Genomic DNA, 13,127 nt, shown 5'->3' with positions numbered 1-13,127 from the left:
CCAGACCAATTCGAAGTGAAATTGAAGTGAGCTTGAAAGCAAATTCAGTGAATTCACTTTTTCCCCGATTTTACCAAAATGAGGGGTCACTTTGGAATCACTGCGGAAGCGTCACAGAAGGAGCTCCCATAGAAAGAAATCTCATCTAATAACACATTAACGTTATAACGTGAATTCGCATTGTGGACCCGCAGTCACCCCGGATCTGAGCTCCAAAAATCCCCAAAAACCTCCATGTGATAAACTCCTATGAGATCTTTGAACTTTGCACGTACCATTTCATTTTAACAAATAGGTGATAACTTTTGTATTTTAAAGAAGCTACATTTCCCATTAAAACTTAGTACAGTGGATCCTTGTTATACGCTGGGGTTTGGTTCCAAGATCCCCCGTGTATAAGAAAATCCATGTATGCTCAAGTCCCATTAAGTATAATGACATAACAAAATGGTGTCCCTAATAAAAAATGGAACATCAAGGTAAATTTATACTTTTTTGGAACATTTTCAAACCGTGTATGCTTAAATCCGTGTATAAAAAATCCGTGTATAAGAAGCGCCGACTGTATTTATATTGAAATATCTAGAATTTTTCTTCAAAATGTTGCACAAGTTACATCAACAAGGTTTCATCAGTGTAATAAACAGAAAAAATAACTGTTATCTGACAAACTCAACCTATTTGGATGTAATCATCCTTGTTCAGTTATGATCCTCTCACATTGGTTTTGATGCTTGTATCATACACTGAACAGACGTGTCCAATTATGTCTACAATGGGAAATGATGGTTTACTCATAGATGGCATAGAATTGGAATTCATATTTGACTGGTGGTGCAGTGGTTACATGCCTGTACAGTACTGCAGCCACTCACTCACAAACCATAAGGTTGCAAGTTCAATACTAGCACAAGGGCTGAAGCTCGACTCAGGCTTGTATCCTTCCGAGGTCGCTAAAATGCCATCCTGAGGTCACGCGAGACTTTGGCCTCCATTTTGAAAAACAAAATGGCACCCGGAGCGGCGCGAAAATGGGGGCAATCAGTGGCAGGACTGCGCAGGGGACGGTGGGAAGGCCTTGACGGGCCGCAGGTTGCCAACGCCTGGGTTAAAGGAACAGAAGCAGATGCCTGGTTGGCTCCAATGTTTTGGTGTATTTTTCTCATTAACTTTACATCAAATGGGAATAATTGTGAGTGTAAGAAAGTACATGTAGCTGATTCAGTTGCTCTCTTCACTACTTTTATCTTGTGCAGTGTAAATTTTTAATATCATCTCTGATTCTGGACAGAGGGTCCATAATGTGTTGCTTGAAGTTGCTGATACCCCGTTGTACCACAGCCTCTGGCAACTGCAACAATACTTTGTATATAGTCTCTCTTTGCCCAACTCCTGATTTCAAAGACCAGCCTGAAAATGTACTTCCTCCAGCACAGTGTGCTTACTAGAAAGAAAGAAAGAAAGAAAGAAAGAAAGAAAGAAAGAAAGAAAGAAAGTGCTACAGTAAGCTTGGCTGTCCTACCATTACAAGGACAAACAAACACATCAATTTTTCACACGTGTGACTATACACATAGAATCCTCATAGTTTTCTGAGAAATGTGTCATGATTGTGTATTTTATCCTAGCTCTTGCTAACATATATAAAAGAAGCTGGTATAGATTTTTGTTTGCACATTTTAAACATAGTTTATTTAAACATGGCATTGGATTATGACAGTTGTAGTTGGAATATCTCATTGCAGATGCTGATTCAAATTTTCCAGTGCTTTGCTGTTCTCTCTCAGTGCCATTGTATATGGAATGCAAAACATATTTTTATGAATTGTAGATCAGGGTGCTGGTGGTTTTTGTTTAAATAGGCCAAATCAACCTTCATAAACTTGGTGCCCTCCAGATGTGTTAGACTATATCTTCCATCATCCCCAGAAAATATCTCAATTTTCTTGCTGATTGGAGTGATGAGAACTGCAGTTTAACATATTAGTAGGTAGCTTGGAGAAGGCTGCAATATAGTGATACTCTCCTCAAAATACAAATGACATAGTGTCATACATTTTTATAGGGAGTTAATCCCCATGAACCCAATAGAGACTTGCTTCAAAGTATGCGTGCAAAGGATTGCACTATAAAAGTGGATTTGAACTTTTATTGAAAATCTTCTTTAGACCAAGTTCTTTTTATTTTGTTAATCTTTCCCAGGGGAGCAAAATTATGTGTTGTAAAGACAAAAAGAAAAGAGAGACAAGCAGAGACACTCACACAGGATTATATTATCACACGTAAGTAATTTTTACTTGCTTGTTAAATACAGAATGTTATCTCCCTGTATATGGAAAGGCCAATATTAAACAGTTGAGAAGGAGTAGAGGAAGACTAAATTCATCCACCTTCACCCTTCCTAAAAATCTTATTTCTAGAATCTTTAGCTTTTCACTACAAAATCAAAAAGAGGAACCATCTGTGCAGCCCCTAGTTGTGTTTGCAATTCTCAGTCTGGCTAAGGATATCCTACTCCTAATTGGATAAGGGCTTATATAATTTTAGATTGTAAAATGTTTAATCCCTCAAGCAAATCATAAATTACAGGACAGTGGTGGAAAACACCTGACGCAAAGGCCTAATCCAGGCCAGCAGGGTTCCTACTCTAGCCTGTAGCACTTGACCAGATTACCCTGTCTCCTTCCTCAAACCCTACTTCCCTACATGGAGGGTTACATGAAGCCAGGAACACATAGAAACATTTGCATTCCAACCTGTATTCAAGAAGGGAGTGGAGCTGTGTTGCCAGCTATTTATACGGGGAGGGAGTGATGTGGGGTCCCCAGCTGATGCTCTATCTGACACTTCAGTTAGGGACACAATGACACAAGTAGTTTGTCTGTACCCCTGGCCTGATCAGTCTGTGGGATGGCAGGAAATCTCCTGCCAACAATTGATTTTCCACTTGTGCTGTAGGACATTTGCAAATATTTGCAAGTTGGTGAACTGGTTGAGCCCTTGCTACAATTCATTCTACACTTTCTTCATGTTGTTCCATATGTGAGATCACCTTTGCAATATTGATCATACAGGATACCAGGAGAAGGCCTAATATGTGGACAACATAGGCGGAGTTTTTAGGATTCATAAAACATTGAGGGACAGGCTAAAATCACAAGCCTGCTGCTCCTTCCAAATTAGCTAGTTAACAGTTTTCTCTTTTCTCTGGGAGGAAATAGGGGTTAACAGTGTTCAGCAACTTCATTCCTTGTGTGATTTAAAATATCCTTGTTGCCTCTTAACTGAAATAGACCATAGGTGGGATCATAGTTTGCATTCTCTGACAGCAGCCTTAAGATGCACTATTTGCACTTGAGGGGATTAAGTGTTACTTTTTAAAAATGAGATGTATTACTTAGATGGTGTTTCTTCTGGAAGGCCACATATAAAAACACGTTTTAATTTCTTCAGATGTACCATGCAAAATTGGATAGCATACTGCTTGCCAAGAAAGGTTTGACTCTTCATGTTTCATATAACATCCAAGATACAAGAAATAACTATTTATTCATAAAGTTCAGAAGCCATCTGCAACTGGGATTTTCTTTGCAAGATTTGTTCAGAGGAAGTCTGCTATTGCTTTGCTCTGAGGGTCACCCATGAGTTGTCATGGTCAAGTGGGGATACAAACCCTGGTGTCCAGAGTCTTAGTCCAACACACAAACCATTGCACCATGCTGGCTCTCAGAGGGTATTTTTGTTGATGCTAAAAAATTAAATAATATCTCCATAATACATTAGGTTGAATCTGTGCTGCAGCAATTCTCTATCAACTTTATGGTAATGCATAATTATGCTGAGCATGGCTTCAAGCTCAGGGATTCTGGCAACTCCTGCATGGTTACAGGAGTAATAGTGGCAGCAGGTTGTCTCTTACTATTCCAAGCTATGCTTGTCTCCAAGATACTTAGTATATCTTTCTCTTTCTATTTTAAAGCACTGGAGTGAGAGAGAAAAAAATATGGGTTAGACATAATCTCCTAAACTAGAAATGAGGAACCTATTTTGATCCAAGGCCTGAGTTCCATTTTGGGAAGGGTCTTGGGGGCCACATTCCAGCAGTGGGCAGGACATAATGAAGGGTCCAAAGCAAAGTGTGCAAGACCAAAAATTCCTACTGTTTTGCATGGTTTTCCATCAAATCTACAACGTGCAGCTTGTTTTTATGTATGTCTGCTCAAGATTAAGCCCCAGTGCAAGAGATTTTCCAGAGCTCAGTTCCATGTAGCAACGTCCATACTTGAAATAACTTCTGTGATCAGAGAATAGAAATAACATCAAAAAGAAGCTTTCAAGATGGAACCCCTTTAGGTATATTTTGATTCTAAATGCTAACTATAATTTCACATTCAGGGATAGGTTGCAAAATGATATGCTCCATTTTCTTTTTGTTTGTTCTTGAATTTCCTTCTCTTACACATGATATCATGGTATTTTTGCTATTATGACTGACCGTTTCTAACCATGGTTGGGGCAGCCTTCCACATTTTCATTCACAAATAGATGATGTGCTGCTGACCTCTAGAGATCATGATAGATCCCAGCCTATCCCTTCAAACATGCATTGCTGAAGTGGGATGATCCCAATATCCTCCTCAAGTACTCAGTGGGAGGGGGGAGGCAGTACTGGGTGTGGTTTGATGGCTATATTGCTATCAGTTTAACATTTTACATTTCAGGCCAATAAGTTTACTTTTGGAGCCACATACATGGGTTGGTATGAATATTGGACCATCTTAATGTTTTAAGTTGTCTTGTCACTATTTCTTAAAATTTTTAATTTAATTTAATTTTTTTGCATCTTGCAGCACATGCACTTCCCATGTTTCGTGAACCACGCCAACGAAGTACAAGAAAGCAGCTGGAAAAGGATAGATTGGATCCCATGAAATCTCATAAACCTGAACCTCCAGTAGCAGGACCGGGTAAACAGAATTTTTTAAGCTGTGGTGTTTGCAATCACATTAGAGATATAAATTAGTTTAAGGTTTTATAAAATAAATTAACATCATTTATATAGTATAAGCAAAAGGTAAATAAATTGTTTAGAGGGAGTATTGAATATAGGGGATTGTAACTACCATTTGGGGAAGGGAGGAGTCATTAGGGTATCTGGTTGACCATTAGTTGCTATTCTTTGTAAAGGTATGGTTTGTTTGTTTTGTTTGTTTCAGATTTATATATAAAACTTGTTTTTGTATTGTTGAGGGTATTTTGTATATGTTTAGTAAAAATGGTTTTTAAACAAAGCTGTGGTAAGTAAAACATTGCTACAAGATTGAAGTTTGAATCAATCCTGAAAAAGCAAACAAAAGGCAAAATTTGGACCTGCTGATTGTATTGGCACAGGAGTTCTTGTTTGTGTGAATGCAGTTTTCATGTTTTCTCCCTGGTCTTTATTTCATCTGTTCGTTCTTACCACCCTGCACATCTGTTCCCCCTCTCCTATTTTAGGTCGTGGTGGTCGTGTTGGAACTCATGGCGGTACTCTGTCTTCGTACATAGTCAAGAATATTGCGCTGGATAAAACTGATGATAGCAACCCTCGGGAGGCCATTTTACGACATGCAAAGGAAGCAGAGGAGAACCCATACTGGGTTGCTCCAGCATATTCTAAGTAAGGAAATTTTCTTAAGAGAGATTGTGGGAAATCCATATGTACTATGTCTTTAAAGCCATGGTGAACTTGACTATAAACAGGAGACATATTTAACAACACTATATTTTGCCTTTTTTGGATCATTGCCACTAATGTAGAAAACTGATAGGATGTTACCTGTCTCCCCCCCCCCCTTTTTTTTTTTTTTTTTTAAGGAAACCAGATTTTTCAATACTAGAATGACACATGTATAAGATAAAATTAGAACTTTAAAAAAAACCTGTGGGTTTAAGAAAGCCCGTTGTGTTGTGATCTTTAAGTGTTTTATTTAATTTATAAATAAATTTTCTTTTAGTTTTGCAGCTGCATTTTTTTCGGATAGATGTTGGCATGCTTATGTTGTTGTTTTTTAAATAACTGTACTCTATAAACTAGGTCGCAAAACCCAAATACGTTTTTTTATAATAGCACAAATGAACAAGGATACAGATTTGCTGCTGGTAAATAACGTTCACCCTCTATAAAAAGTCCAGTAATATCTTTGTTGAAAGAAACATTGTCAGCTTTCAGCAAGGATTGGCTTTGCTCACTGTTACAATGCTGAGTGCATTGTTAGTTCTATATAAATAAATGATAGTCAGTGTTTACTCTGAAACTCCTCAGACTTGGTACCCCTTTAGACTTTCAGTGCATCTTTGACAGAATCGCTTCTCCTTGTGTTCATTTTCCAACACTGCTATAATGTTTAAAACTCTGGCATTATATGTCTAGGTTACCTTTGTGATAAATGGGAGTCCTTTCATTTTTCAGTGCCTTCTCCCCAAATAACAAAGGATTAAATGTGGGAGGAGATACAGTTACATTTTAACAAGGGTTTACATCAGTGGCGGTGAGATGGCAACTGTCCATTGACATGAGCCATTGGGAGAACAGAGAACCTTCTACATGGTTCTGAAAGAAGGCTTTTTAAAAAAAAGCAACAAGACTTCTGCCTATCTGCCTAATAGATCGTGAGGGACTTATAACCAGCAGCTCTGGGACTGGGAGATTGGTAGAGACAGATAATGGAGTCCAGGCTCCCAGCTATCCAGAAACATTCAGGGCTACAAATCCTATCTGATGTATGAGTAAGTTTGGGGAAATGTACCAGTCAACAGTGTCAGGTTTTGGATTTTTCAGGTTTAGCTGAATTAACTTGGCTTTGTAACTTATACATCCAGCCCTCCATATTGGCAGACTTAACCATCTGTGGATCCAAGCATCCGCAAATGGCAAGTCTGGTTTGTCCCCAATTGCAGTGTATGTCTGTGGTTGCGCCACCATTAGGGATAGTCTCCATTGTCCAGTGGTGGCACTTGCATACAGATCTGCCGCCATTAAGACTTGTTGCCCCCAATAGTGGTGTAGCCGCATGCATGTGCTGCCACTGGACAACAGGAGCTGTCCCTAATGGGTATAACACGGGCTTGAGTGTCCACGGATTTTGGTATCTGCAGGGGAGGGTCTGGAATGGATCACCCTCAGATACCTAGGGCTGATTGTATTTCTGTGTGCACCAGGAGAGCACGTTGGTCCTTCATTTAGTTATATCCTTTTTCTGTAAAATTGGTTTACTTAGAATGAAGCTTTTTTTTAAGGTACAGTGGTGCCTCGGGTTACGAAATTAATTCGTTCCGCGGCCGCTTTCGTAACCCGAAAAGCCTTCGTAAGCCGAATTGCCATAGGCGCTAATGGGGAAAAGCCGCGATTCCGTACGAAAAAGCCGAAAAAAGCACCAAAAGTTTTTTCGTAACCCGAAAAAACATTCGTAACCCGGAACAATAATTCCCTATGGGATTTTTTCGTATCCCGAAAATTTCGTAACCTGGGTATTTCGTATCCCGAGGTACCACTGTACTCTGCTGCTCTTGCATTCCCTTTTCATGTGCCTTGGCTTGGCCCGGTTCTTCCCCAGGTTGGAAAGGGAAGTACCAGTGAAATTCCCCAGCAATGTCCCAATGTGTTGCTGAGGTGGGATAAAGTCAGTCATTAGGTGGTGGCAGTGAGTTCTTTAGGTAAAAGGTGGTCTCAGAGGGGCCCATCCAGCTCAGCAGGAGAGGAGGTGGACTCACAGAGCCTTGTTGTCTGGGGATGATAGGAGATGCTCTCTAAAACAACTGGAAGGCACCTGATTGGGGAAGGCTGCCATAGACCATTCACTTTTTTACCCAGTTGAAATCAGAGACAGTGGTTGAGCGATAGGTGTGTACATATATCTTTCCTTGCCCAGCAATGTTGGACTTTTAATTTTACAGCCCTTTTGCAACAGTGTTGTGGGGTGGACCCCTTGCTCCTCCTGTTATTTCTTAAGAGGAAATGCAGCAAAATAATTGAAAAAGAGATTGTCCAATAAGCCCAGCATTATTTATTTTCCTTAAGCTATGGAGAAGTAGTCCTCTGTGCTATGCAGCTCTTCCCATTTCATTTTCACCAGCTTCTTTTCACCACATTTCCACTGCTATGTTTTCTCCCTTTTTGTCAGAGCACAAACAAATAAGTCTTAAGATAGGCAGGGATGTGCAGGGCTATTGTTCTAATAGAGTTTTGTAGATGAAGGGATTTCAGTAGGTGTCACTTATTAGATTGGGCAATTTTATTTTATTTTTATCAATAGTACCAAGTCATATAATCCTTTACATTTGACCAGCCTAATTCACACATCTGGGCACACATCACTTTGGGAGCTTCATTTCTTTGAACTAAATTGATAAACACTTCCAAGTGCAATCCCATGTCTGCTTCACTCCACTGAGTAGAAAGGAATAGGACTGCATTGTCAGTAAGAAGGAAGCAAAAACTGGGGAACTCCCATAGAGGAAAATAGAGTCAGTCTCAAGATGCTCAAAAATGGTTGGGCTACAAACTTTCCTGGCTATTTAGAATCTGATTGTTAAAATCATCTGGGCCAGGAACTCTTCAGGTCCAGAGAACTTTTGACATCAAATAGCTCCTGAAGAAGGCCTTAAGAGTATACACAGAGAGAAATTAATTGGAGGGATTTACCAGTAAAACAATAATCTTTAGAGCATCTTGGGACATTTCACCAGTCCCCCCTGTCAATAAGATACGGAAAGGATGTTTGACTGACCAGTAAAATTATCATTCATCCATTAATTCCCCACCTTTTTCCCAGCCGTGGAGCAGATACCAATGAAAATTCACATCACTGAAGTATGCAACAGTTAAAATATCATTAAACTGTCACTATGTTTCTGTCATCCATATTTGTGATGTACAATTATACTTTAAACAACATTTCTCAAAAGTTGGAAAGATTTTGATAATACCTTCTTTTTGTAACCAATTGGAGTACCACAGTCTCTGAGGAATCCAAGTTGTTGTACACATTACATACAAGAAAAAAGAAAGCAAACTTTCTTGCTTTCACTCTTCTGCCTGTTAGCAAAGCTGAAAAAAAGTTACTTTTGGGCACCACAGACCCAGACTGTTTCTCTTTGCGTAGTCGTATCACTCACCCAAAGTAGGCTCTTACTGATTTTGAATGGATTTTATCAAGTCAATAATAGTAGTAATGATTATTTGTCAAGGAGGGAGACTATGATTTTGAAATTACAAATAAGGTATTTGTGCTGATTGATATTTGAATTGCTACAGGAAATTGAAAGCATTCTTCTCTTCCCTGGTCTGATACAACTTGTGGAGCACTGCCTGCCCATGTTATCTAAGGTGTGGCTGCTAGTGTCACTAGTGGAGAGGCAATTGACCCATCTGGTTCTTCAGATTAGGAATAGAAAAATGCTCAGCCAGACAGTTGACCCATCTAATTCTTCAGATTATGAATAGAAAAATGCTCAGCCAGAATTACATACCTTCGGCCCTGAAAGAAGGATGGGAAATAATAACATCAGCCTTTTGTGAATGCACAGACTTAATGCTGCAGAGGAATCTGCAGACAGAAGCCTGCTTCAGTGCCCAAAACATCCTTGCAGTATCCAGCAAAGATAACTTATAATATGGGATGAGGATGTCAGGTTCACCCTCCTCCTTTTTTTTAAATCACTGGACTTAGAAACTAGTTTGTTGAAAGTCTAAATTGGCAAGTTTAGGTTGCAGTCTGTAACCAGTTTATTTTGCAAAAGCAGTTCTTATCACAAGATTGTCCTTTTATCTCTGGCTTTTGTAGACATGGCAGAATATGCCAAAAATACTGTAATCCTACACAGTACTTTTTGTCCTTCTCATGTAAAAATATTTTTATTCATATGCCAAAACGATGCTGTCTTGCCTTTTATAAGTTACATATTGGTTGTTGCTCAATATAATGTAGTTTTATAGTAAGGACGTCACCATTTCATTAGCAGAGTTTTGTGACCACCAATTTCTAAGAAAAGCTTTTAGAGGAAAATTGGCTAAGCATGACTGAAATGAAAAATGTCTTTAGAACTGAACACAGAAGTAGGTTGCTGAACATATTACTATATATTTTTAATTTCCAAGGAGTAATTGGTGTAAATTTCATATTATATATGAAATATATAATAATGCTGGTCAGATGGTGAAATTCCCAATGTGTTGACCATCTGTGCTTAATCCAGTATATGTCCATATGAAACTAATTATCAGGATAGTGTGCAGTCACATTTTTCTAATGGAGATTTTTTTTCATGCATCATCTGAACCACAAGCCACATTTCTGTTTTTGTATTCTGGCAGCTGTTAAAATAGAGAGTACTAATACCTTATTAATAAATATCTTGGGATGTGAGCATTTTTTTAAAAAAAAATGTATTTCCATCAGTCGTTTTTATTATATTCCATTTGAAAAGTAAGCATCATTCAGCAGATTTGGAATAGAAATCCTTTATTTAACCAAGAGTGTAATTAGGTGGGATGGTGTGCAAAGGGAACTTGTAGCACCTTGAGAGTAACTGAGGTGGGGTACAGACCGCCAGAAAGAGGTGCCAGGGAGGCACCTTTCTTTTCTCCGCAGCAGCACCGCAGCAACCAAACTGCGCGACGCTGCTGCACAGCAACAAAGGAGCATTAAAAAGCGGTTCCTTTTTGCATTGCAGTTGCACCGCTGCAAACCTACAAAGACGTCCCGATGGCGTCACAGTTGCGCAGCGCTGTTTGGACGCTGCACAGTTGCGACGTCATAGCTGTGCACGCCGTGTGGGTGGTGCTGTGCAGCTGCGATGCCCTCATCATGTGCTAGGGTTGCGGGGCATGTGTACGCACTGCCCCGAAGCAACCCTAGTACGTCATGGGCGCACCGCAAAGGGCCTGTCTGTACAGGGCCTGAGAGAACAAAATTTGTAGTGTAAGCTTTTGTAGATAGAGTATTTCATCAGATGCATAGAGTGAAATGCATATAGACAGACATTTATAACCATGAATAGATGGTGTGTGAGAGAGTATAGATATAGAAACGGAAACCCTCTGGATATGATGATGAGGTGACAAGTTCAGGTTTAATTATAATTGTTAAGGGATACTGTCTAAAGCCAAGGTGAGTAGATAATATATGAATAGTGGAAAAAGTCCTTGGAATGTTCTATGAAACTGGATGGTAAGCAGAAAAGAGTTGTGATGAAATGGATATGAGAGCTTTCATGAATGTTAACTAGTCTGGCCAAACCCAAAGGGTGCTCAACAATGGCTCCTTTTCATCCTGGAGAGAAGTGACCAATGGGGTCCCACAGGGTTCTGTCCTGGGCCCAGTGCTATTCAACATCTTTATTATCAATGACTTGGATGACAGAATTGGGAGCATACTTATCAAATTTCCAGATGACACCAAATTAGGAGGAGTAGCTAACACCCCAGAGGACAGGATCAAAATTCAACATGACCTAAATAGACTAGAAAGTTGGGCAACAGCTAACAAAATGAACTTCAACAGGGAGAAATATAAGGTACTGGACTTAGGGCAGAAAAATAAAATGCACAGATATAGGATGGGGGACACCTGACACTTTAGACATCTGAAGAAGTAGTTCATGCCATAATAAATGTGCTAGTTCTAAAGATGGTATAAAACGCTTTGTTGTTTTGCTGCAACAGACTAAATTATCTGTATTACATTAATTGACCTTACAATTTTATCCCTCTTAGCATCTTAGATTCCAAGAAGCCAATATGACCCTAAAGCAGGTGTGGGCAACCGTGGAAAGCTAGGGTAGGCACATTATCCTCCTCCCCCCCCCCCCCCGGAGGCCCTTTGGGGGGTGCACACCCTCGCCACAAAAAAGTGCCCCTAAGCACCCTCTGGGAGCCATGGGGGCATTTTTACCATATTTTAAACTCCTGGGCTATTTTAGGCTCAGGAGAGGCTTTTTCTCCAAAACAAAACACCAAAGTGTTAAAAAATGTAACAGGCCTTTTCTGGAACAAAAATGATCTTGGGGAGGAGAATGTAGTGAAAATGACCTCACATCCCCCTAAAGAGCACTTTTGGGGGGCATTTTTTTGCATCCAGTGCACAGGACATACTTTGCCCACCCTGGTCTACAGAATTACTAAGATCTTTTGAAGCAACTGTTTCACTAGCATGAGTAACCCTCACCCACTCACCCAACCCATTCCAGGAACTGACAAGGTCCTATAGCAAGAGGTGGGTGATCTGATGATATAGAACAACATGGATGCTAGTGTGCAGGCAGAGGGAAAATTGATCCACTATTGGTGATTGCTGTCTCTATTGATCAAAGAGAGGCATCAGTCGTGTACAACCTACTGAAAATATATGATTTTAGCAGCTGTTAACTATTCATAACCTGTACTGATGTAGCTGTGTAAAATCTGGAGTTTATCCCTTTGTTGTTGTCTTACAGTGTTATCATTTAACATTGAACTGAATTTTTCAAAGTGACAAATTTTCATCTTTTTTGCCTTATTTCGAGGCTAAATGCGTATTTCTTCACGTCTTGTTAAATTGTTATTATTTTTGTTACTTCTTTAGGACCCAGCCAAAAGCTGTGTTTGCAGAAGTAGAATCAGATGAAGATGAACCAGATGATAAGCCAGAATGGAAAAAACGTAAAATTTGAAGAACTTAAATTGAAGGAGACTCACCAAGGACTTGAGACAGAGTTGAATTCTTTTTCCTCCTGCAATAAAATTACATTTCTGCAAGCAGAGTTTCTTTCCTGCATGGGGCTATTTTCACCTGTTTGAAAGATGATAATTTGCCATAAGATGAAAAGGAACTGTTTAGCATTAATTTTCCATTTTGTAAGGGGCCTTTTAAAAAATTTCCTAGACTAGATCATGCTTCATTTTCAAAACATACTACAAAATTTTCTTCATGCCATTACAGTTCATGAGAATTTGTAACATGCCTTCTGATGTTTTTGAGAAAATAGGGTACTTGCAGGTATCAGCGGGGCCATTTTAAGTTCCCTATTTGTTTTCAATGTTTTTATGGTCAATAGGTTGCATTTAATAATTTAATTTTACACTTACATCTACTATTTTCTAATATATG

At 39.3% G+C, this 13,127-nt stretch overlaps 1 protein-coding gene across 2 annotated transcripts in view; it reads left to right on the top strand.

Moving 5' to 3' along the window:
- Positions 1 to 12,774, top strand: part of WDR70 (WD repeat domain 70) — a 157,624-nt gene extending 144,850 nt beyond the window's left edge. For both annotated transcript variants that reach the window (XM_042452148.1, XM_042452147.1), the window contains 4 exons: positions 2,203 to 2,282; positions 4,851 to 4,967; positions 5,497 to 5,659; positions 12,603 to 12,774. In XM_042452148.1, the coding sequence (XP_042308082.1) occupies positions 2,203 to 2,282; positions 4,851 to 4,967; positions 5,497 to 5,659; positions 12,603 to 12,690 (448 nt within the window). In that variant the 3' untranslated portion in view covers positions 12,691 to 12,774. The remainder of the gene's footprint in view (positions 1 to 2,202; positions 2,283 to 4,850; positions 4,968 to 5,496; positions 5,660 to 12,602) is intronic.
- The last annotated feature ends 353 nt before the right edge of the window (positions 12,775 to 13,127 follow it).

The sequence above is a fragment of the Sceloporus undulatus genome, chromosome 2, assembly GCF_019175285.1.
Source record: "Sceloporus undulatus isolate JIND9_A2432 ecotype Alabama chromosome 2, SceUnd_v1.1, whole genome shotgun sequence".
Taxonomy (NCBI): domain Eukaryota; kingdom Metazoa; phylum Chordata; class Lepidosauria; order Squamata; family Phrynosomatidae; genus Sceloporus; species Sceloporus undulatus.
This window is presented reverse-complemented; position numbering and strand designations above follow the sequence as displayed.